Below are 26,674 nucleotides of genomic sequence, written 5' to 3'. Positions count from 1 at the left end.
TCCTGTAAAACTGTAACTGTGCTTTGCTTGGAATTAGATAATATTGTCCTCTACACTACAAAATACGGTGAATGTAGACTTTCCCGGCGTATACATTTGATTCAAGCTCTCGGGTTTCCAGCCGGGCGGCAGTATTATAAAAACGCGACCTTTAGACGAGTGACATCTCATGTTCTTCGCCAGAAGGTGATGAGTGTGTCACTCGCTGAATCGTCGCGGTTATAATACTGGCAGCTGGCTGGAAACCCGAGAACTTTCCATCAATTACAACTGTATATTACAAGAGTTTACTTTCTGCCTAAAAATTAAGTTTCGAGATAAGCCGCGCGGGGTAGCCGCGTGGTCTAGGGCGTCCTGCGACGGTTCGAGCGGCTCCCCCCGTCGGAGGTTCGATTGGGTTGTTTCAGGGAAGAGACCAAACTGCGAGGTCATCGGTCTCATTGGATTAGGGAAGGATGGGGAGGGAAATCGGCCGTGCCCTTTCAAAGGAACCATCCCGGCATTTGCCTGGAGCGATTTAGGGAAATCACGGAAAACCTAAATCAGGATGGCCGGACGTGGGATTGAACCGTCGTCCTCCCGAATGCGAGTCCAGTGTCGGAGGTTCGAATCCTCCCTCGGGCATGGGTGTGTGTGTTGTCCTTAGCGTAAGTTAGTTTAAGTTAGATTAAGTAGTGCGTAAGCTTAGGGAGCGATGACCTCAGCAGTTTGGGCCCATAAGACCTTACCACAAATTTCCAAAATTTCCTTTTGTAACGTCAGGGGACTATCGTTCGTATATCGCGGTGACTTCAGTTAATTACTGTCTTTGCATAAAAGTGTCATTTCTGTTCGCCTCACTGCGTATTTCTTTGAGTTACCTTCCCTTCTACACTGTTAGGATTCTTTCTATGTGTGGTCCAAGTTTAATCGAGCTGTTTTGCCTGGCAATGACGCATGTTGCGAAACTTCCTTAAGCCCTTAAGTTTTGCACACCAGAGTATTTCCAAAACCATAACAGGGATGATAACATTCAAAAAGTACACAACGGTACGGAAAACCAGCACTCATCAAAATGTTATGTTCCTAGATTTCTCATATAATACTAGTTCAGGAAACGCTGTAACTATGCTTTTGTGACATACTTGACGACTCCAAGTTTTCTTTATAGCCCATTCTATGACAATTCGTGCTGGTGCCAACAGTACAATTCGGAGGCGGTGGTGTTGTTGTGTGTTCGTGTTTTTCAAGGAAGGGGCTTGCATCCCTTGTTGTTTTGTGTGGCACTATCACAGCACTGGCGTACCTTGATGTTTTAAGCACCTTTTTGTTTCCCACTGTTGAAGAGCAATACGGGGATGGCGATTGCATCTTTCAACATGATCGAACATCTGTTCATAATGCACGGCCTGTCGCGGAGTGGTTACACGACAATAACATTCCTGTAATGGACTGGCCTGCACAGAGTCCTGACCTGAATCCTATAAAACACTTCTGTATTGTTTTGGAACACCGATTTCGTGCCAGGCCTCAACGACCGACATCCACATCTCTCCTCAGTGAAGCACTCCGTGAAGAATGGACTGCCATTCCCCAAGAAACCTTCCAGCACCTGACTGAACGTATGCGTGCTAGAGTGGAAGCTGTCTCAAGGCTAAGGGTGGGCCAACACCATACTGAATTCTAGCATTATCGATGGAAGGCACCACGAAATTGTAAATCATTTTCAGCCAGGTGTCCGGATACTTCTGATCATATAGTGTTGTTCCTAACTCGTAAATTTGCATTAGATGTTAACAGATTTCTCTTCATCAGTTATGCTTTTATTGTTATTGTAAGTCTGCATTTTACACCATCTCTACTTCGGCCATTTTCATTCAACTAAATTCCATTTCCGTTGTTTCACCAAAGCCCAGAGACAGATGCAAATGGAAATGTACACACTGTACCCATTAACAAGCGATTGAGACAATGCTGCGCGTTGTCCCCATAGGTGTTCAATACATTCACTGACGAGATCATATTCAGATTTAAGCAAAAGAGCCAAAGGGATCAAATTCAACGGACAGCGCATCCATTGTATAAGGTTTTCAGAACGTGTTGCATTAAGTGTGGATACGGAGAAGGAACTAAGTAAAATGCTGCGAGTTTCATCATCATCACTAAAGAAAGGAAACTTGAAACAGACCACTTCAAAAGCCAAAATAATGACTGTCCAAAATACCAATGAAGAGATACAAACAAACATCAAGATAGATGATGGAAACCATGTAACAATAGTCAGTTCTACTGCTTCGGAAGCGTTGTCACTCAAGACGGCAGGTGCACTACGGGAATCAGAAGGGGAGTTGCCGTCGATAAACAGGCGTGCAGTAATAAGGATCAGCTTTGATAAGCAGGCACACAAATTTCAGAACTAGGAAAGAAATCATCAAAAATATTGCCTGGAGTGTTTCGTTACATAGCAATGATACAAGGGTCCTGGTGAAATAGGGTGTACAATAGAAATATGGATGCGAAGAAGGATGCTGAAAATAAGCTGCAGAGAGAAAAAATTCAACGAGAGGGTCTTCAAGGATGTAGACGAAGCAAGAGACTTGATCAGTGCCATACAAAAAACCAAAACAGAGTTCACCTGCCACGCGACACATCAGAACGAATTATTGATTGCCACATTAGAAAAAAAAAAATAGGAAAGAAGGGAAGAGGAAGGAGACGCAGAAATACCAATTGGATTCCGTGATGGATGGATCTAATTGAAAGAAAACGCTTACTCGAAACCCTCTGCAGAGGAGTGACAAATATGGTAGCAGCGACAAGGCATAGCCTTTAGAACAGGGACAGCCAAGAATTCGGCATGCGAGGAGGGCTCTGGTTCTTCCGCGTGACTGCCTGCACACTTCCCACACCGCCGCGCCACGCATTCTGAGCATGAGGAGAGAGGAGCGAGCAACTGTGAGAGTCGTATTTAAATGAATGCAGTTGTAGTGCATACAAATTTGTTTCGTATTGCATATTTCTTAACAACATAGATCACAAACAAAACATATTTTCAGTGTTATTTAATTACTTTGGTGTGCTGAAGACATAAACTTCGTCTGGTACAAACTGTCGGCATATGGACAAATGCAGTCAATTTCACAGATTTTCACACTTAGGTTGCTACGTAATCGTGACCCTTGAGGGTAATCCCAAAAGTAAGGTCTCCTATTTTTTATAAGTACATAGACCTGTTTATTTCTACAATTGTTTACGTCAGTTTACAGCTTGAACATTTAGCTATTTTTCGACAGAATCACCATTTCTGTCGATGCATTTTTGTAGACGCTGTGGCAGTTTTTGTATTCCGATGTCATACCAGCTCGCCGCCAAGCGTTCAGAAAGTTATGAACCTCTTCTTTCACCTCGTCGTCGGAGCTGAATCGCTTTCCCGCCAAATGTTCTTTTATCCTAGGGAACAGGTGATAGTCACTGGGCGCCAAGTCAGGACTATAGGGTGGGTGGGTGATTATGTTCCACTGAAACTGTTGCGGGAGAGCAGCGGTTTGCCGAGCGATGTCACAGAGAATGTGTACGCCCTTGCTCATCATTCCTCTTCTCCGGTTCTGAATTGCCCGTTTGAGTTTTATCAGATTCTCACAGTACCTGTCAGCTTTAATTGTGGTCCCAGTGGGCATAAAATCGACCAACAATACCCCTTTCCGATCCCAAAACACGGTTGTCATGACATTACCGGCAGACTGTGTTTGAATTTTCGCGGCTTTGGCGAAGAAGGATGCCGCCACTGGCGTGATTGTTACTTGGTCTCAGGTGTAAAGTGGTATGCTCAGGTTTCGTCACCCGTGACAACTGAGTCCAGAAAGTTGTCCTGTTCGGCTGCAAGGCGGTGAAGAAATGCGCGGAAAGCATTCCGCATGTGGTCCTCAGTCAGCATGCGTGGCACCCATCTTGCGCACACCTTCCGTTAAAATTCGGTGAGCGGTGCTTCGGGAAACCTCAGGAACCAACGTGCAGAGATCATCCAGGGTGATCCGCCGATCTTCAATAGGAGACCTTATTTTTGGGATTACCCTCGTACTTAATTTCATAATCGAATAAAGCCTTCTGCAAACATGTATGTTTACTGAAATATTGTATCATATTTGCAGCCTCATTATGCAGGCGTGGAAACTCTTCCAGGGAAACAGCAACGAAGACGTCGTGGACGGTTTTGAGATAAAAGAATTTGACTCTTAAACGGGAATGTCATTGCAGATCAATCAGTTCCATGCACAGAGTACTTGCAACTGACTTGGCAAACGTCTTTAAAACAGTTCAAAAACGGATGTGAAATCAGCAGTGCGCCCAAAATGTTTATAAAATAATCCTTGTATTTCTTTCAAGGCCACAACAGCATCTTCAGTTCTCGCGTTCACCGTAATGCCAGTGACCTTAGGGAAATGGACTGCGCTTTTTTTCTCAAAATTTGTCTCTTCTACAATGCGATTTTCTTTTCAAATGTATCAACATCAAACCAGAAATAACTTGTTCCTCATCTCGCAGTGTCTTATTGTGGGCAGTGTGTAGTCAAATCCTCTTAAAATGAGAGGTCTGTAATCCATTCTGGACGTTCTAAGTTTCGTTCCTGCTTTTCTTCCCCCTTCATAAATTCAACAATAGCGGGTTTTAAAATGGCTAAATCGTTCCAGGCATGTCCCTTGGCACGTAAATTGCAGTAATATGTAAAGTATTCGTTCAGTTACAACGAAAACTGTTCCATCTGAAAGAGGAATAATGTGTACAACTTCAGAAAATTTAATGTATGTACTGCCAATTTCATGACGTAGTCCACGTATGGAAATTTTGCACAAGGTGCTTCTTGATGTACACTGCAACTGAAACTTCTTTATGAAAATTGTTTTCTGCTTCTATTGTTGAATGAAATGGGAAGTTGAAGCTTCTCGTTATTTAATTCTGAAGCAGCTGAGTAAAACTGAACGTACTGTGCCTACCTTCTCTTTACTTATTCTTATCATGTCAACACTGACCCACAATATCCTAGCGCGACGCAGTCTGACTGCCCAAAAAAAGAATAATTAATTCAAAAGAACGGCCCTGACTAAAAAGAAATCCTAACAATACCCTATACATTTAATTAAGTACTTACAAAAATCTTCATTAAGCGAACTACTACTGCAATACAGCCAGCGTCATTACCGCCAGCTAAATAAAAGATTCTAACCACTAAAGCCACTAACTACTAATAGGCATTGGTCAGAAAAGGAAAGATTTTTGTTAGATCAAATAATGTATTTTTCATCTTAATATTATCTTTATCTTCAAACACGAATAAATCGCCATTGATATCTAGTACAAAGGTATATAATCATGAATAATATTCAATCTCCAACTCGAATATGTACAGATCGTTAGCCTACGCTAACACTTCAGACCTCTGCCCTCCATCAATGCTAACTTCTCACATCTAACATCCGTCACTGTTGGCTGTTCACCTCCAACTGCCCAACAGTACTTCCATCACTGCTGGCGACTAACGAGTCCAACCAGCCAGAGTCTCTTACAAAGAAAGCGCAGTCAGAGATCCAATCCAAAGCGCTACACAGCGCTGCCAACACTTACACAATAAATCCCGTCTGTCGATCGTTGTAATATATTCCTCTTTCATTGTCAACTAAACCTTAAAGTTCTTTTTGCATGGTACTGTAACGTCATCCCATAGCAAATTTGTGGTACCTGTCGATTATGCGACAGAATATCGCATAATATATATAGAGAATTCTTATCCTTTTCTTCTGTCATGGCCGCGCGGGGTAGCCGCGCGCTCTATGGCGCCTTGCCGCAGTTCGCGCAGCTCCCCCCGTCAGAGGTTCGAGTCCTCCCTCGGGCACTGGTGTGTCTGTTGTTCTTAGTGTAAGTTAAAATTAGATTAAGCAGTGTGTAAGCCTAGGGACCGATGATCTCAGCAGTTTGGTCACATAGGAACTTAACCACGAAATCTTCTGTCATTCCCATTCGTTTCTAAAAGCTTCTTACGATTGATCACTAGACCGCCTCTTTCTTGTGCAAACAGCCACTAGACCTGTGAAACGGTTCAAATGGCTCTGAGCACAATGGGACTTAACATCTGTGGTCATCAGTCCCCTAGAACTTAGAACTACTTAAAAGGACATCACACACATCCATGCCCGAGGCAGGATTCGAACCTGCGAGCGTAGCAGTCGCGCGGTTCCGGACTGAGCGCCTAGAACCGCTCGGCGGACCTGTGAACTTTTATACCACAAACAAATAACGAAGGGTAATCGGCGTTGAAACCACGATTCTGCCGAAATGAAGAAACTCGTGCCGCGCCCCGCAACACTAAACGAAACGTCACGCTGTACCGAATACGTCCGAAAAGAACCGACCAAAGCAGAGACAGGCTGAGCCTCAGCCGGCATCGGCCCGAACATCGCACTCACGTGCATTTTGGCACTCTGTGGCCTACCCTGCCTTAGAAGAAGGAGGAAGAAGAAGAAGAACAAGATGATGATGATGATAATGATGATGATGATGACTGCTCTTCCAAGTCGTTTGCCATCTCTTAGAGATGATGATACTTTCAGTTATTAAGCTTTGCTGTACTAGTGAGTTAAAGAGCTGTGTGAGAAATACGGTGTTCTGGTGTCTTGTAGATGAACGCTCAGTCAGACAGACAAGACACTGCATAAACGGAAGGTGCGTGAGATGGCTTCCCGGACGGAAGTTGGCTGCTCGTGCTTAAGAGACGCTGGACTGCAGCACTCAGGGCGCGCGCCTGGACGTAGCCCGCCGGATCTGGCACTTCTTAGGCGCGACCAGCCTCCCCTCCCGCCCCCTCCTCCAGCCGGCTCGTGTTATTGATTTGGGCGTCGCCTTCGCCCTGGCCACCGTCGGGAAAGAGGGCGACCACTCGCCCCGAGAGGCGACTCAGGCACCCGCCGTCGCACCCTCTCGCCGCTGCATCACGTGTTCGCAAACCACACGCTCGTCTCTCTCTCTCACTCTCTCTCTCTCTCTCTCTCTCTCTCTCTCTCTCTCTCCACAGATTCATCTTTCCTCTCCTTCTTCTGCTGAAAGATCGACTAGCTCTCGGGTGTCCCTTTTCGGGAAACACACCCCTTCCCCTTATCGCAATATACGTACAGCGTACTAGTTTCATAGCTCATCTGCTCTCACAACACTTCATGCTCTGGGCAGTCACGCCTGTGGACATACATCTTGATAAATGAACAACCGCGACTGTTAAATGATCCTTTATTGAAACGACCAGTTTCCAGTTTTATAGTTGCATCCACAGGTATACATATTAGTAGAAAAAGAGGGGGAATATAAAACAGATAATACACTACTGGCCATTAAAATTGCTACACCAAGAAGAAATTCAGATGATAGACGGGCATTCATTGGACAAATATATTATACTAGAACTGACATGTGATTACATTTTCACGCAATTTGGGTGCATAGATCCTGAGAAATCAGTACCCAGAACAACCACCTCTGGCCGTAATAATGGCCTTGATACGCCTGGGCATTGAGTCAAACAGATCCTGGGTGTCGTGTACAGGTACAGCTGCCCATGCACCTTCAACACGATACCTCAGTTCATCAAGAGTAGTGACTGGCGTATTGTGACGAGCCAGTTGCTCAGCCACCATTGAACAGACATTTTCAACTGGTGAGAGATCTGGAGAATGTGCTGGTCAGGGCAGCAGTCGAACATTTTCTGTATCCAGAAAGACCCATACAGGGCCTGCATCATGCAGTTGTGCATTATCCTACTGAAATTTAGGTTTAGGGTTTCGCAAGGATCGAATGAAGGGTAGAGCCACGGGTCGTAACACATCTGAAATGTAACGTCCACAGTTCAAAGTGCCGTCAATGCGAACAAGAGGTGACCGAGACGTGTAACCAATGGCACCCTATACCATCACGCCGGGTGATACGCCAGTATGGCGATAGCGAATACACGCTTCTAATGTGCGTTCACCGCGATGTCGCCAAACACGGATGCGACCATCATGATGCTTAAACAGAACCTTGATTCATCCGAACAAATGACGTTTTGCCATTCGTGCACCCAGGTTCGTCGTTGAGTACACCATCGCAGGCGCTCCTGTCTGTGATGCAGCATCAAGGGTAACCGCAGCCATGGTCTCCGAGCTGATACTCCATGCTGCTGCAAACGTCGTCGAACTGTTCGTGCAGATGGTTGTTGCCTTGCGAACGTCCCCATCTGTTGACTCAGCGATCGAGACGTGGATGCATGATCCGTTACAGCCATGCGGATAAGATGCCTGTCATCTCGACTGCTAGTGATACGAGGCCGTTGGGATCCAGCACGGCGTTCCGTATTACCCTCCAGAAACCACCGATTCCATATTATGCTGACAGTCATTGGATCTCGACCAACGCGAACAGCAATGTCGCGATACGATAAACTGCAATCGTGATGGGCTATAATCCGACCTTTATCAAAGTCGGAAACGTGATGGTACGCATTTCACCTCCTTACACGAGGCATCACAACAACGTTTCACCAGGCAACGGCGGTCAACTGCTGTTTGTGTATGAGAAATCGGTTGGAAACTTCCCTGATGTCAGCACGTTGTGTGTGTCGCCACCGGCACCAACCTTGTGTGAATGCTCTGAAAAGCTAATCATGTGCATATCACAGCATCTTCTTCGTGTCGCTTAAATTTCGCACCTGTAGCACGTCATCTTCGTGGTGTAGCAATTTTAATGGCCAGTAGTTTATGTGCGACGGTATGCTTATGTGCGAAGGTACGCTTTTCAGAGCATTCACACAAGGTTGGCGCCGGTGGCGACACCTACAACGTGCTGACATACAATCTTCCAACCGATTTCTCATACACAAACAGCAGTTGACCGGCGTTGCCTGGTGACACATTGCTGTGATGCCTCGTCTAAGCAGGAGAAATGCGTACCATCACGTTTCCAACTTTGATAAAGGTCACATTATAGCCCATCACGATTGCGGTTTATCGTATCGCGACATTGCTGCTCGCGTTGGTAGAGACCCAATGACTGTTAGCAGAATATGGAATCGGATCTGCTGAATAGCATGAACAGTCTAATGAGTACAGAAAGCTGATTGAGGGCAAATCGAATAAAGACGAAAGTAATGAGAAGTAGCAGAAAAGAGGACAGCGAGAAACTTAACATAAGAAGGAGATGAAGTTAAGGAATTCTGTTACCGAGTCCGCCGGCCGGAGTGGCCGAGCGGTTCTAGGCGCAACTGTCTGGAACCACGCGACCGCTACGGTCGCAGGTTCGAATCCTGCCTCGGGCATGGATGAGTGTGATGTCCTTAGGTTAGTTAGGTTTAAGTAGTTCTAAGTTCTAGGGGACTGATGACCTCAGAAGTCCCATAGTGTTCAGAGCCATTTTTTTTTTTTTGTTACTGAGTCAGCAAAATAACTCACGACGGACGGAACAAGGATGACATAAAAACAGAGTAGCTTTCCTTGCCAAGAGAAGTCTACTAACATCAAACATAGATCCTAATTTGAGGAAGAAATTTCTACGTTTAGAGCACAGCACCTTATGTAAGTGAAACGTGGACTGTGGGAATATCGGAACGGAAGAGAATGGAAGCATTTGAGATGTGGTATTATAGAAGAATGTTGATCATTAGGTAGACTGATAAGGTATGAAATGAGGAGGTTCTTCGCAGAATCAGCGAGAAAAGTTACGTATCGAAAAAACTGACAAAAAGAAGGGACAGATTGTCAGAACATCTGTTAAGATATCAGCGAATAATTCCCATGGTAATAGATGGAGATGCAGAGGGTACAAACTGTAGACGGAGACAGAGATGGAATACATTCAGCAAATAATTGAGGACGTAGGTTGCAAGTGCTACTCTGATATGACACGTTTGACACAGGAGACGAATTCGTTGCAGAATGTATCAGACCAGTCGGAAGACTGATGATTCAAACAAAGGTGCAAGAAACAATATTATACTAAATTAATTGGACCGACATTGGGAGAGCAGCCTGAAGTCCTTCGACCATCAGCACTGGGATTTTGTTTTGCAGCCATAGACTATGCCGGAATCGTTTGGGAAACGTCATACCACTTCAAACAAGTAGACGTCGTTTTGAATGAGACTGTGAGGATTGACACGGATGTCTGAGACATACATCTGTCCAAGAAAATTACCTACTTGCGGCCATAGCACCACCAGATACCAGGCCCAAGTAGCTAGCGAAAAAGAGAGAAAAATAACAGCAACTCGCCTTAAGTTCAGGAAGAGTTTTATCCGATGGACACTACCACTAGAAGGCCGACCTCAGACGCGGCAAATGTCTTTATGATTGGACTGTCTGCAAAATAGAAACCTTCAGCCCAAACAGAAAGTAGCACAACGACAAAACAACAGTATAGTACATGGAGACCACTGAATACACTAATTGCAGGTTCGAATCCTGCCTCGGGCATGATTATGTGGGGCTACTCTAAAGATGACCATTGCAAATGCGGAGACACTCAGACGTTTGAACATTTACTCATGTCCACAAGGATGGACTTTGACGGCAAGGCTATTAAATTTGCACAATTTTGAAAAAAGGGACTTCAGATGTTCTTGCCAAGACGCGGAAAGTAAAGTAGTTAACTAACCGGAAATTCGCTTCAAAGTTGAATTACGTGGGACACTACGACTCTTGTGGAAAGGCGTCTAAATTACACGGTGGTTCACCGTGAAATACTGTTGATATATGGATCAATGCAACGTTGCGTGCAACCGTAGTGAAATGGTAGCAACATTTTGACGAAGTCCACACAGACATGGGCAATGGTGATCGATATGGATGGTCACCGATATCGACCACGGACGACACTGTCCAGGCAGTCGAGGGACTGATTCACAGCAGTCGCAGATTTTCTAACGATCAGGTCGTTCGCTCAGCGCTTCTCGAATACCTCAGTGATCAAGGAGCGGATTTCTATCGTCGGGGAATCGAAAGATTCGTATAACATACCAGTCGTTCTTCGATACTGACTTCGTCACCATGATGAAAGTGTCGTTTATATGAGCCATTTTGAAATGTTGTGCAGCATTCGTTAAAAATTATTCAGCCTTCCATAATAATGCGTAACTTACTTTTTGAAGTCACCTCGCAACTCCGTGGCTTCAGATGATGACTGGGTAATAACTATAAGACACACAGTAAAAAGACATACGCAAGTGGTTACAAAATCTCTCCAAGCTAGTACGAGACGTGTTTCTTAAACTAAGTACCACTCTGAAATAAAAATAAAACAAGGAGACTTTTCTTAGCAATTTTATTTTTACATGAAAGCCTGTACTTTAATCGGCTTTTCTACACAATTTCTACCAATATTAAGGCGCATATCGTATCATACAATCAGGTTTTCAATACCATCCTCGCAGAAATCTACTTCCTGATTAGACAACGATTTTAACACGGCCACTTTGATGTCTTCACCTTCGTCGTGGCGCTGACCACCAATATACTTCTTGAAATGCCGGAACACGTAGAAGTCACTGGGCGCTAGATCGGAGCTGTTCAAGTTGTTCCTAACCAAATGAACCGATCAGTCCTTGAGTTCGATTGGCCACGTGTGAACGGCGATTGTCATGAAGCAAACCGATTCTCTGCGACGCCTTTTGTTTTGGATTGTACGGGGCAGTTTTTCTTAAGTTCTCAGAATAAGTCGTAGAATTTATGGTGTCATTACGAGGCAAAAAATCCACAAGCAAAACCCTCTCATTGTCTCTGGGCTGAAATTGTGTTCTTGAATTTCACTTTCTTAGGGGATAATAAATGCCGCGATTCCACAGAGTGCTGCTTTGATTAAGGTGTAACGTAAACCATCCAAGTTCCGACGTCTGTAACAATTTGGCTTAAAAATTTGCCACCGTCCTCACTATAGTGCTTCAGGAAAGTCAAAGAACTGGCTAAATGTTTGCTTCTGTGCAGCTCAGTCAGCATTGTCGGTACCCAGCGTGACCATAACTTCCGATAACTTAAACGCTCCGTAAAATTTCGTAAATCACACTTCTTGACAATTGAAGAAACTCGTCAAATAACGTCGAAATCATAAATCATCTGTTCTCTCTCACTTGTTCATAAACTTTCTGCACCAAATCATCAGTAATGACTGAAGGTCACCCACATCGTTCCTCATCACGCACATTCGTACGGCCATATTTAAAAGCTCTCATCCATTTCCGTACCATACCGTCGCTCATAATGTTTTCTCTCTACACTTCACTGATATAACGATAATTTCAGCAGCTTTCATGCCTTTGGTGTTAAGTAAACGAACCAGAGCGTATTTTCACAGTCGGCGAGATTCTCAACTGGAGGGGGTATTTCAAACAAACCTAAACACACCGAACGAATCTGAAATGGCGTCTGTGGCTGGCCAACAGAGTGCGGTACACAACGCGCATGCGCCAAATGCAGATCGCTGCGGTGCAAAAGCGGAAATTTGAAAAAGCTGCTTAGATCAAAGGCACGCCTCGTAACTCACATTACAGGTGTTCAATATGGACACCGTCTGCGATGTGCAAACGCCAGTACTTGCTTGCAACTCACTGACACTAACTGTTTGAGAAGGTGCGACTGCAGCCTGCTTTGCAAATTTTTTATTGGGTTGCCTATCTGCAGGCGCAAACTAACTCGATGCGACAATAGGGAGCAAAATGGCTCTGAGCACTATGCGACTTAACTTCTGTGGTCATCAGTCGCCTAGAACTTAGAACTAATTAAACCTAACTAACCTAAGGACAACACACACATCCATGCCCAAGGCAGGAGTCGAACCTGCGACCATAGCGGTCGCTCGGTTCCGGACTGTAGCGGCTAGAACCGCACGGCCACTCCGGCCGGCAATAGGGAGCAGATGATGCACAATGACACCCGAAGACAGTACAACCTACAGGTGCAAAATGTAATAATAAGATTCCTGTAAAGTATTAGCTGGCTTCCCTTTCCAAATGGGATATTGATATACAGCAGTACATGCAGAAAATTCCCACTGGCTCTCCGATGAAGTACCAAGGAACACATAAGCCCTAATGGTAGTGAAATGGTTAATCATGTACAACCAACAGAAACTTTTCCAAATGTTTTCTTGAAGCGACAGTTTGCAGCTTGAATGTATTTTAAGAAATGTATGACAACTTTGCTGTATTGAATTTTACTCATTTATTCCGACCGGTTTTGATTTTCAGTCATCATCCGGAGACTACAGAAAGGAACAATACATCTTACTGACGAAAAAAAGCACTATCCATAGTCGTTGCGTAATAAACATCATACATAAAGATAATCGAAAAGAATACTTAAAATGCAAAAAACAAAACGACTTTTAAATTTCAATTCTATGGATGAATGTCATACTGCAGGTTGTATTGCGACACACATAAACAGCTACCAGTGAAATACTGTGACTGATTCAGATGAAATACAGAGTACATCAATTTGGTATGAAACCAAAATTTTTTTTCTTATATATGGTGCAATGTCTAAAATCAATGTACAAAGAAATCTTTCAAATTCATATGAATAAAATTATTGTTGATTTACAGCACATAAAATCCATACATGTGTATGTTAGAGGAGTACTATAACTGAAGTGACACTGAAACAAGTACATATTTGACTGTCATGTGCAACATTCAAACTTTTACATCATTTTTGTATTCAACACAATGGGGTAATTCCCCGGCTAGTAGGCGTTTATTATAGCCTGACGTTACTGATATTATTTTGACAGCCTGGTAATATGCAGATGTGAATTTGAGAATACAGGGTGTGTCAAAAACGACTTTTCAACTTAGAAATGATATAGAAATTTGTTTAAATAACTTACAGAATTAGTAGATGTGTCATTTTGTAACGAACAACGAACAAGTTTCATTCACGTACTGCCTCAGTACTCCATTTCGCCACCAGAAGCGCCATTGTAGAGCGCAGTTAAATGGCTACTTTCACCGCTGCGGAGCGCGCACGCTGTGTTTTGGTTTCATGAAACGAACTCTGCAACAAACTGTTCGATGTAAATCTCGCGCCGAACACTAAGAAACCCAAGAGCACGTTCGTTACAGCCCCGAAGTTAATCTGCTTTGTGCCCTTAGCACACCGAAAGTGTGCAGAGCTTTATTCTTCATGGAAAAATCTGTCTCTGATATTGTGTATCTGGATATGCTTGAAACTTTTTAATTCCACAGATCGATGAAGCTGACAGAGATGGGATGATTTACTACCAGCAAGACGGTGCACCCCCTCATTTCCTCAAGGAAATGACCTGGGTGACAATCTGAGCAGTTCTCTTAGGTTGTTCGCAGATGATGCTGTAATTTACCGTCTAATAAGGTCATCCAAAGACCAGTATCAGTTGCAAAGCGATTTAGAAAAGATTGCTGTATGGTGTGGCAGGTGGCAGTTGACGCTAAATAACGAAAAGTGTGAGGTGATCCACATTAGTTCCAAAAGAAATCCGTTGGAATTCGATTACTCGATAAATAGTACAATTTTCAAGGCGGTCAATTCAACTAAGTACCTGGGTGTTAAAATTACGAACAACTTCAGTTGTAAAGACCACATAGATAATATTGTGGGGAAGGCGAGCCAAAGGTTGCGTTTCATTGGCAGGACACTTAGAAGATGCAACAAGTCCACTAAAGAGACAGCTTACACTACACTCGTTCGTCCTCTGTTAGAATACTGCTGCGCGGTGTGGGATCCTTACCAGGTGGGATTGACAGAGGACATCGAAAGGGTGCAAAAAAGGGCAGCTCGTTTTGTATTATCACGTAATAGGGGAGAGAGTGCACCAGATATGATACGCGAGTTGGGATGGAAGTCATTAAAGCAAAGACGTTTTTCGTCGCGGCGAGATCTATTTACGAAATTTCAGTCACCAACTTTCTCTTCCGAATGCGAAAATATTTTGTTGAGCCCAACCTACGTAGGTAGGAATGATCATTAAAATAAAATAAGAGAAATCAGAGCTCGAACAGAAAGGTTTAGGTGTTCATTTTTCCCGCACGCTGTCCGGGAGTGGAATGGTAGGGAGATAGTATGGTTGTGGTTCGATGAACCCTCTGCCAAGCACTTAAATGTGAATTGCAGAGTAATTATGTAGATGTAGATGTAGAAGTTCGATGTTTCCTCGATAATTTCTTCCCAGGTCGGTGGACTGGCCGTGGAGTGCCTATCGCACGGTCACCTCGCTCCCCAGGAGTGACACCACTGCACATCTTTCTCTTGGGTTTCATTAAGGACCTTGTGTATGTTCTCCCCGTACCAAACAATTTAGACGACCTGAAAAATAAAATCTATGCTGCCGTTTGCTAGCTACTACGGACGAGAATTACACATTTGCGAGCTTCACTGGGTCGAGAAAACCATTTGCGACGTGCTACGGTTTCTCTTTATGCGCGAGGATGGGAGAAACACACTGGTTGCACTGGGTGATCACTTGTAATTTTAGTTCGAAGTCAGTTATCTAGTAAAACTAGATGGCTCGAGCCTCCACGTGCTTCTGCACGAAAAAAACAATTACACTGTTCGACATGGGTTCTATTTCTGATATTTAAGTATGTGCTTCTAGACCATTTTACCGTGGGAAATTCAAATATGTAAACAAAATATCGTTGTCAGGGATACTTTTTATGTAATATGTATATATACGTATATTCACAATTCATGGCAAACACAGAGACGTTATAGAGAAATACGGGTATGTTGCCGCATCCAGTAGTGATAGAACGTGACAATTTCTTGTGCAACAGCAGGTGGGAAGAATCAGACATCATTAGGCTACGCCCCACCACACCTATGACATTAAGACCACCTGAAACGTCTCATTAACTCCAACGGCGACAGCCGGTCGCTGCCTCAACAGTAAAGCTTCACGCCTCCTAGGGGCAGGTGCATCGAGTTTACAACAGTGGCGTTAGCCGCAATTTGTGTCAGTCTTAACAAGTGGGTGTTTTGGCTGACAAGTGACTGTCTGTCATATTTCTGAGCACGGTTGAATTTTTTAGTTCCTGTGTGAAAACTGATTGAGCCTGGTGCTGAAGGTGAAACGACTGCTTGTTTTTACACATCAGCGTTCCTCTAGTTCCCTACTATTAATTTAATACAGGTGTATTACCAAAGTGGCATTTTTAAATTTGCAGAAATGCCACGTCGTCGTGGATGTCGATATAAGCCGGACAGCTTCTGCTACATCTGTGAGAAGTTCACTTTTGCCAGAAATAGGAAGAAAATTTCTTCAGTCATAAAGAAAGCATACAAACATTACTTTGGAGCAGAGGTAGGAGACCAAGATAAACAATGGGCACCACATTTCTGTTGTGCTACATGTTACTGCAAACTAGTTCAGTGGTGGAAAGGTAAAGAGAATGTGGTGTTGTTTGCTGTTCCCATGGTGTGGAGGGAGCCTAAGGACCATGTTACTGATTGTTATTTCTGTCTAACAGAAATTCAGGGTTTTAGAAACAAAAAGTCGAAGAGGCACATTGTTTACCCAGATCTGCCTGCAGCGAGAATGCCAGTGCAGCATTCCGACAACCTTCCAGTACCTTCAAGAGCTCCAGGTCAAATTCCGAGTGACAGTGAAAGTACTGAAGAAATCACAGATGATGATTCTTTATATCACTGCACAAGTGAGTCATCGCCACATTTGTTAACACAGGCATATTTAAATGATTTAGTACTTGATCTATGACTAAGTAAACAAAAGGCGCAGCTGCTTGGTTCAAGATTACAAGAGTATAATCTACTGCACCAAAGTACTAAAATCTGTGTGTTCAGGCACAGAGAACATGCCTTTATTTCTTATTTTTCAACTGACGAAGCACTGACATTTTGAAATGACGTTGCTGGTGTGATGGAAGTGCTGAACTGCACTTATATTTCACAGGAGTGGAGACTTTTCATAGATGCATCGAAAACAAGTCTGAAGGGTGTTTTGCTCCATAACGGAAATAAAATACCCTCTGTTCCAGTAGCTTACACTAGTTTGACAAAAGAGAATTACGAATTCGTACAAAGGATGCTAAATTCATTAAAATACAATGAACACAAATGGAAGATATCTGCAGATTTCAAGGTAATTGCTATGGTACTGGGAATGCAACAAGGCTACACAAAGTATGCCTATTTTCTTTGCGAGTGGGATAGTCGAGATCGAAATTCTCACTACGTGAAAAAGAAATTGCCTAGGCGAAGATGGAAAGTTGGCGAAAAGAATTTACAACGTGAAAGTCTGGTAGCTCCTGAATATATACTACTTCCACCGCTTCACATCTAACTTGGCCTGATGAAACAATTCGTGAAGGCCATGGATCCAACAGGCTGTGGGTTTGCATATCTAGCTACCAAATTCCCCCATCTTTCAGCTACAAAAATAAAGGAAGGTGTATTTGTGGGCCCACAAATCGGGGAGCTGCAGAAAGATGCAAATTTTGAAGCATGTTTAACTGATAAAGAAAAAACCGCGTGGGACTGTTTCAAGATGGTGTCGGAAAACTTCCTCGGATGAAGAAGAGCTACTAACTACAAAGCAATGGTGAAAGATATGATCAAAGCATGTCAGGATTTGGGGTGCAGTATGTCTTTGAAGGTACATATGATGGACTCTCATCTGGACTACTTCACAGGGAGTTGTAGTGACGTATCGGATGAACATGGGGAAAGATTCCATAAAGACATTTCTACCATAGAAAGGCGCTATGAAGGGAAGTGGGTACCTTCTATGTTAGCAGATTATTGCTGGAATATCATTCGAGAGAAGAAAGATTCACAATACAAGAGAAAAAAGTGATGTGCATTACACGGCAGTGGCTCATTGTTTGTCAATTTTCTGTAATTTCTCATGTCAAATAAATGCTTCAAAGTGTATACACAAAGGTTACTGTGTTATATGTTAGATCCCACCCTCTATTAATGTTATGAACTTATAACATCATAAAGACGTGCATTTGTTTGTCGAATTTCACCTCATGTTTGCTGCAGTATATCAGAAACTGAAAAGATAAATAAAATTGCGATTACTCATAAACTATCCCTGACAGAAAAAAACCAAAAACAGTTTTCAATTCAGCACTCAAAATACAACTAGGATCACAATATTTTTTATCAGAAATAGAAAAAAAGGTTTTTTTTGTAGAACAGTGTTATCACCCAAGCATCTACATAGCATGCATCCCCTTGGGGTTCCGTAAAATGTGGTTGGACTTATGAACTAAATTGGCTACATTAGGTATCAGGGATGCCAATCACATCTGCTGCACTATCCCCAGTAATTTTAAATTAATGTTAAGTTTATAAAAACAAATGTTAGCAAGCAGGAATAATTTTTAGTGAACACAACACAGTTTTAACTAACAGGAGTTTATTTTAACTTGTTCAGGACAGATGTGACTGAAATACTGGTAAGTGTTCTTGATTTAACCTCAAATATTTACCGAGTTAATTCAACAGCGCCACTCAAATATTAATCACAATCATTAATGTTTCTTTTAAAATAGCTGAAACCCCAAGATGAACAAAGTTCCGAGCGGAGAATACTTCTCGAAAAGTAATAATAAACCAAACACAGTCCGAAGTCCAACCACAAGCTGAAATCACTATGTAGCACAGTGGTTATCCAGAGTTAAAGTTCAACACCACTTCGCGGTACGAAAATATTCTAAATTTAACTCGTGCGCGAAATTTTCACAAGTCTCACAAACGCACTACAGAGAATTCTTCAAAGTCCAGCAGTCCAATTCGTGCACGGACTTTCGCCAATCACTCGTGCTACCCCTTTCAGCTCAACTGAATGACTGCCCTCTACCACAGAAAATGGCCGCCCTTAAAAGCCCTCGGTTTGAATACTCTGAAGTCAAATCAAGTTTTTTTGCACATAAAATTTACTTTTACACTTAATATAGATACAATAAAATGCATGTAACACTTCTATTCAGACGGAAATTTTCCGCTGAATTCAGATTCATCATCATAATTTCTGTACCGGATCTTATTTTCATATTATTAAAATTTATGTGTTCTTCATAAGAACTTTTCATTATTTAAAATACTTTCAATGCATAAATAACTGATATTATTATTGTATTACCTATTTCCTTAAGTCTACTTTTCCGTTCTGCCGCTATCTTTATAGTTCCTGTTTTTTATTTATCAAAATTCTGCATTTTTAATCACGAAAACAGCATTCCGGCTCCTCATTTGAATTTTTAAAACATGTAAGAAAATTATCTTAATACTACTTATCTTAATTATACTTACTTATCTTAATACTACTCACTCAGACCTTTCATTTGACACTTAGTTCGCAAAATTTTGTCAAAGCGTCTCCAAGATGTCCAATTTACAATCTTATTTAGTTATTAAAATATTCAATTTATTATAATTTAAAAACTACCAGGGCGACTGGAGGCGCGTTTACAAGAGCACAACTGGCTAATTTTCTGCTTTAAAATGAGCCTACAAGCTCCTTTGTGCCACATTGGGATCAGTTTTTATGTATTTCTACGTCATACATTCACTTCAGCTCTCTGCTACAAGCGACCCGGAGAAAGCCCGCAATGAGCCAGCGTACCTGCCGCTGAGTTGCCCCGTCACGTTTCTGGACGCCAAACTGACCGTACTCATTTTAAAGCACCGCCATCTGTCGGTCAGTGCCAAAACGAGGACGATTCTGCTGCTGTCAAGACGGCTGACACACACCCATCTTACAATTAGATGTAAACACGCCAGATTCTCGACTGCCACTTTGCCGCGATTTTTACTACAGAAACTGCGGTCTTCACATCCGCCCCCTAAAGCCTGTTACCTCACACGTTGCACAAGTTACACCCGATTTTCTGCAACGAATGTGGGAAGAAATTGATTACCAGTGGGACGTTTGCCTCATCACAAATGGCAGTCACACTTACGACGCTTGGAACTGTGAATGGCATGTCTTCAGCACTCTAAGGGCGACCACCTGGCGGCCATACAATCGTACTACTCTTCTCGACTGTGGTTCGCCTCGGTGCAGCTTCTAGAGTAAAGTTATATCATTCGTATGAGGCTACAACACGGATGTTACCCCGCACACCAATATCTGTTGAAGATTATCAGTTCTGGACATTGCGATAAGGACTCAACGACAATAGCGGATCTTAACCACGGCACATTGCAATGTTGCAAGTACACTGCTGCACAATCAGTTTCCTATTTGAAATTTGTTGTGAGAGTTTATCCCCTCCCCACAAACGATCTTGTTTTACTCCACCGGTTTGAGAAATATAACTTGTTCACAGACTATCTGAAAGCCACCAGCATCCAAATTTAATTTATGAGTTTTCACAATGCATCAGCCCGGTTCGTAATCGGGTGCGTAATTTTGTGTTTTAATTTGAGCGCAGATCTCTATTCGTACAATAAATTTTCATTCTTGCTTTCTTGTGCATTTTGACTCACTGTTCTACTGGCACTATTGTACATACTGTTGGTTGTATTGTGTTTGTCATTTTGGATTTTTCTTTTACTTTAATTACGCCTGCCTGTATGCTACATTTCTCATATTGTTGTATGATGTTGTTCATAATTTTGATCTTCTGCTATTGTCATACTTTTTGTATGATGTACGGCGTCATCCCTTTCATGTTTTGTATTTTATTTTAAGAGCATATGAGTGTTTGTCTTAATGTAGTTGTGTAGTGCTGTTTGCAATTCTGCTCCAGTGTCATTGTTATCACTGCCGCCAGATGTCTAGTCTTTTTATGCTAACTTCGTAATTTCATTTTATTCTGCTTTTTTGCAGTGATGTTTCTTTGGCACTTTATAACCGTTCTCGGCTGTGTGGTCCTTATAACTCAAAGCTAAAGTAAAGAAATAAAAAATAAGTAAAATGGCACTCACATTGAACCAAAATGACATTTGACACTTTATCGCGAAACTTGAGGTTGTTCGCTACAAAATGACACATCTACCGATTCAGTAAGTTATTCAAAAGTTGTAAAGTCCTTTTTGACTCACCCTGTATAATGCATTACAAAAAGTGTGTTATGTCATACCTTGGATATTTGATAATGACCGATTGAAAATCACGTGTATTTATTAAATTGTAATATCTCGATAGGTACACCCTTTGCTGTGGCAACATATGGTTACAGTGATTCTACAAGTGCCCGTTACGCTCAGTCTCTGTATCTCAGCTGAATGAGTCGAAATACTTCACTGGTAGCTGCTGATGTGTGTCATAATACGCCCTGTAGTACGGCATTCGTCTGTAGCATGATATATGAAATGGCAAAGTCGTACTAATTTTTGCTTTGTAAGCACTTCTTTTCGATTGTGTTTGATGTTCAGTATTTAACGACTATGGATTGTGAATTTTTTCGTCAGCAACATGTGCTGTTCCTTTCTGTCTATTTGGTATAGTCCTTGGTTGATGGTCGAAAACCGAAACGGTCGGTATAAATGTGTACAATTCACTGCAGCCAAGTTAACACGCATTTGTTAAAAGAAGCTTTTTGTCTAGATACAACAGACAGTATACTGTCGGCACGCGGTTGTTGTCTGCTCAGAGACCATAGTTCTATATCTAGGTACACTGAACTGCCAGAGAAACTGGTACACCTGCCTAATATCGTGTAGGGCCACCGCGAGCACGCAGAAGTGCCGCATCACGACGTGGCATGGGCTCGTAAGAGTACGAGGGGGTGGAGATCTCTTCTAAACAACACGTTGCAAGGCATCCTAGGTATGCTCAATAATGTTGATATCTCGTGAATTTGGTGGTCAGCAGAAGTGTTTAAACACAGAAGAGTGTTCCTGGAACCATCTATAGCAATCCTGAACATGTAGGGTGTCGCATTGTCCGGCTGGAATTGCCCAAGCCCGTCGGAATGCATAATGGACAAGAATGGATGGAGGTGATCAGACAGGATGCTTACGTACGTGTCACTTGTCAGAGTCGTATCTATACGTATCAGGAGTACCATATCACTCCAACTGCACACTCCCCACACCGTTACCGAGACTCCACCAGCTTGAACAGTCCCCTGCTGGCATGCAGGATCCATGGATTCGTGAGATTGTCTCCATACGCGATTCAGTCCCAATTTTATTTAAGAACAAGAAATCATCGTAAAATAAGTGAACAAGAGAGTGTGTGTATATGGATGAAAGGTGCTGGAAGATGTGCTAAGGTCCAAGTGACTGGAGATGTAACAAGTCCATCCGCTCTATACAATTTGAAACGAGACTCGTTCGAGCAGGCAACATGTTTACAGTCATCAACAGTCCAATGACGGTGTTGAAGGGGCCCAGGCGAAGCGTGAAGCTTTGTGTCGTACAGTCATCAAGGGTACACCAGTGGGCCTTCGGCTTCGAAAGTCCATATCAATCATGTTTCGTTGGATGGTTCGCAATGTAACCTCCCCCTCACTTGTCGACCTTAATGACAGTGAAAAATTAAACCGCGTGTACCTAATGGAAATTTGGGAAAAGCAATCGTCACCGAAGTTAATCTGTCGGTAAAGAGGGAGGAAAGGGTTACATCTGAATGAAAGGAAAAATGCAAATGAAACTGGTGGAAATTAATTTTGAAAAGGGGTAAAGTTAATAAAGAAAGTAAATGTGCGGCCGTTACGTTAACAATTTACTAGCGGTAATTAGATATTTGAGATTTGGGGAAAATTACGGTCGCCAGTCCTATGGACAATTACTATAGTAACTGAAAAAGAAAGGTTATTGCACATATAATTAGCACTAGAAGCGTGGCAACTGAAGGTTGACACTTGTAGTGTGAAAACTGAAAGTTTGTCAGAAGTAATAAATTTCGCTACACTCTGACTTAATTTAGTAAAAGAATTAATAAAACCGGAAAATTGAAAGTTAATTTAGTGACTGAAATTAATAGTAAGCTTTGTTTCTGAAGCACTACGAAATTCAGTAAAATAAGGTCAGTCTTGGGCTAACTCAACAATTATTTCAAAAGCTACTTGAATCTACGCAATTTAGAAATAAGAGATTTAACTTTGAACTTGAATTAAATGATTTTGAACAATTAACAATAGTAAAATTTAGTACGTACCAAGCTGAGCTGCAGTCACAGGTAAGCTAAAATATGGTAACAAAACTCGCACTCTTAATTTGTGCTTGTGTAATCTAAATATTGTAACCAGCTATGAATATTTTAACTGAACTTTGAAATTAACACAGTGAAATGGAATGATATTACTTTAATGCTGGCGTTTGAATTTCAACGACACTCGGGTTCATTCCGGAAAAGGAAGGGACCTTGCTTAGTAATGCAATTGGGACAATGAGCAACAAATGTTCATGATAAGTTGCTGTAATTTTAGTTATGAAAATGGAACAGTTTGAAAAGCTGAGGTCTGCCATACAGTTCTAAAACTTTACGTGCGTCCAGTCTTCCTTGTTTGTTGATTGAAGGTTTGAAGCCGTCGATCGAGGAGGTGGCGACAGTCACTCATTGTCGGCCGTCGCTGTTGCAGAAGCTGGATGTCGGCGCGCCTTCTTCTCGACACTGTCACCAGGCGAAACGGGCTCTTGATGTGCACCAGCTAATGCTTCCCGTCCGCGACACAATGTCAGAAACTATCATAGCAAGTCGAGCGCAATTACATACTGCCAAACCCCGAAAGCGCGGCAACTGGCGGGAACGTCACACAACACACCTGCCCCACTGCACTACTCCAGCCAGACTCTCGCTGCTCTGCCCGCGCTCCACGCGGCAGAGTTCACACTACCAAAGATCCTAAACACTTTGGTTCTCCACACGACCAATCGATGTATTCGTTCGATAGCATAGTTTTCCCTAGGCAAGACCCAGCATAAAAATACAAATAGTATTTACAAAACAAACCAATTATACATCGACATAAATGCATATATATATATATATATATATATATATATATATATATATATATAGTAAAACAATTACAATATACAAAGACACAGAAACGTCATATCTTCAGGTAACAAAATAAGGAAAAAAATTTATAGTACAATAGATGGAAATAGGAGGATATGCATTTCCGGCGTTACAGCAGGCAGACACATGTTGAAGCCCCAGAACTGAAATCTGCAGCAGTTTGCGGAAGGGTTGCACTTCTGTCACGTTGAACGGTTCTCTTCAGTCGTAGTTGGTCTCGTTCTTGCAGGATCTTTTTCCAGCCGCAGTAAAATCGGAAATCTGATGTTTTACTTCATTCCTGATGTTAGCGGTACCCTCGTGAAATGGCTGTACGGGAAAATCCCCACTTCATCGCTGCCTCGGAGATGCTGCGTCCCATCGCTCGTGCGCCGACCATAATACACTACTGGCCATTAAAATTGGTACACCAAGAAGAAATGCAGATGATAAACGGGTATTCATTGGACAAATATATTATACTAGAACTGACATGTGATTACATTTTCACGCAATTTGGGTGCATAGATCCTGAGAAATCAGTACCCAGAACAACCACCTCTGGCCGGCCGCGGTGGTCTCGCGGTTCTAGGCGCGCAGTCCGGAACCGTGCGACTGCTACGGTCGCAGGTTCGAATCCTGCCTCGGGCATGGATGTGTGTGATGTCCTTAGGTTAGTTAGCTTTAAGTAGTTCTAAGTTCTAGGGGACTAATGACCACGGCAGTTGAGTCCCATAGTGCTCAGAGCCATTTGAACCATTTTTGAACAACCACCTCTGGCCGTAATAAAGGCCTTGATACGCCTGGGCCATAAGTCAAACAGAGCTTGGATGGCGTGTACAGGTACAGCTGCCCATGCAGCTTCAACACGATACCACAGTTTATCAAGAGTAGCGACTGGCATATTGTGACGAGCCAGTTGCTCGGCATCCATTTACCAGACTTTTGAATTGGTGAGAGATCTGGAGAATGCGTTGACCAGGGCAGCAGTCGAACATTTTCTGTATCCAGAAAGGCCCGTACAGGACCTGCAACAAGAGGTCGTGCATTAGCCTGCTGAAATGTAGAGTTTCGCAGGAATCGAATGAAGGGTAAAGGCACAGGTCGTAACACATCTGAAATGTAACGTCCACTGTTCAAAGTGCCGTCAGTGCGCACAAGAGGTGACCGACACGTGTAACCAATACCATCACGCCGGGTGATACGCCAGTATGGCGATGACAAATACACGCTTCCAATGTGCGTTCACCGGGATGTCGCCAAACATGGATGCGACCATCGTGATGCTGTAAACAGAACATGGATTCATCCGAAAAAATGACGTTTTGCCATTCGTGCACCCAGGTTGCTCGTTGAGTACACCATCGTAGGCGCTCCTGTCTGTGATGCAGCGTCAAGGGTAACCGCAGCCTTGGTGTCCGAGCTGATGGTCCATGCTGCTGCAAACGTCGTCGAACTGTTCGTGCAGATGGTTGTTGTCTTGCAAACGTCCCCATCTGTTGACTCAGGGATCGAGACGTGCCTGCACGATCCGTTACAGCCATGCGGATAAAATGCCTGTCATCTCGACTGCTAGTGATACGAGGCCGTTGGCATCCAGCACGGCGTTCCATATTACCCTTCTGAACCCACCGATTCCATATTCTGCTAACAGTCATTGGATCTCGACCAACGCGAGCAGCAATGTCGCGATACGATAAACCGCAATCGCGGTAAGTTACAATCCGACCTTTATCAAAGTCGGAAACGTGATGGTGCGCGTTTCCCCTCCTTACACGAGGCGTCACAACGACGTTTCACCAGGCAACGCCGGTCAACTGCTGTTTGTGTATGAGAAATCAGTTGGAACTTTCCTCATGTCAGCACTTTGTAGGTGTCGCCACCGGCGCGAACCTTGTGTGAATGCTCTGTAAAGCTAATCATTTGCATATCACAGTATCTTCTTCCTGTCGGTTAAATTTCGTGCCTGTAGCATGTCATCTTCGTGGTGTAGCAATTTTAATGGCCAGTAGTGTACCACGCTCAAACTCACTTAAATCTTGATAACCTGCCATTGTAGCAGCAGTAACCGATCTAACAACTGCGCCAGACGCTTGCTGTGTCGACCGCAGCGCCGTGTTGTGCCTGTTTACGTATGTCTGTATTTGAGTACGCCTGCCTATACCAGTTTCTTTGGCGCTTCGTTGTAGTTTAGAGTACACTATGCTCGCTCCATAGCCGTTGCTGCTCCCTGTGTCTCACGGCGGTCCTGCCCGTGTTGTTTGTGCGCAGAGGATCATGGACTCGGCGGAGCAGGCGGCGCTGTCACACCGCCCGGAGCGGTCGTCGGGTGCGCGCTACTACAACTCGCGCCGCCTCAACGAGTACGGGCCGGACGGCCGGCTGCGGCCCGGCTACCAGGAGATGGCGCTCACGCCCAACCGCCACTTCGACCAGCTCGCCGTCAACACCAGCCTCAGCGCCGTGCTCATGCCGCCCGACGTGCACGACTCAGGTGGGTCCCGCCCGCCGCCTTCTCCATCACACCAGGTGATGATAGTGTACAGGCTGGGAGCTAATCTCCACCAGAAAATTGTAGCGAAATGCAGGAAGATCTACAGCGGATAGGCACTTGGTGCAGGGAGTGGTAACTGACCCTTAACATAGACAAATGTAACGTATTGCGAATACATAGAAAGAAGGACCCTTTATTGTATGATTATATGATAGCGGAACAAACACTGGTAGCAGT

At 43.3% G+C, this 26,674-nt stretch overlaps 1 protein-coding gene across 1 annotated transcript in view; it reads left to right on the top strand.

The window, feature by feature from the left end:
- LOC126259958 (voltage-dependent calcium channel subunit alpha-2/delta-3) overlaps positions 1-26,674 on the top strand; it is a 941,077-nt gene that overhangs the window by 488,309 nt on the left and 426,094 nt on the right. The window contains exon 4 of the mRNA XM_049957069.1: positions 26,215-26,437. Within this exon, the coding sequence (XP_049813026.1) occupies positions 26,215-26,437 (223 nt within the window). The remainder of the gene's footprint in view (positions 1-26,214; positions 26,438-26,674) is intronic.

The sequence above is a fragment of the Schistocerca nitens genome, chromosome 5, assembly GCF_023898315.1.
Source record: "Schistocerca nitens isolate TAMUIC-IGC-003100 chromosome 5, iqSchNite1.1, whole genome shotgun sequence".
NCBI classification, from domain to species: Eukaryota; Metazoa; Arthropoda; class Insecta; order Orthoptera; family Acrididae; genus Schistocerca; species Schistocerca nitens.
The sequence above is the reverse complement of the archived record's forward strand: the minus strand, read 5'-3'. Positions and strand labels throughout refer to the sequence as shown.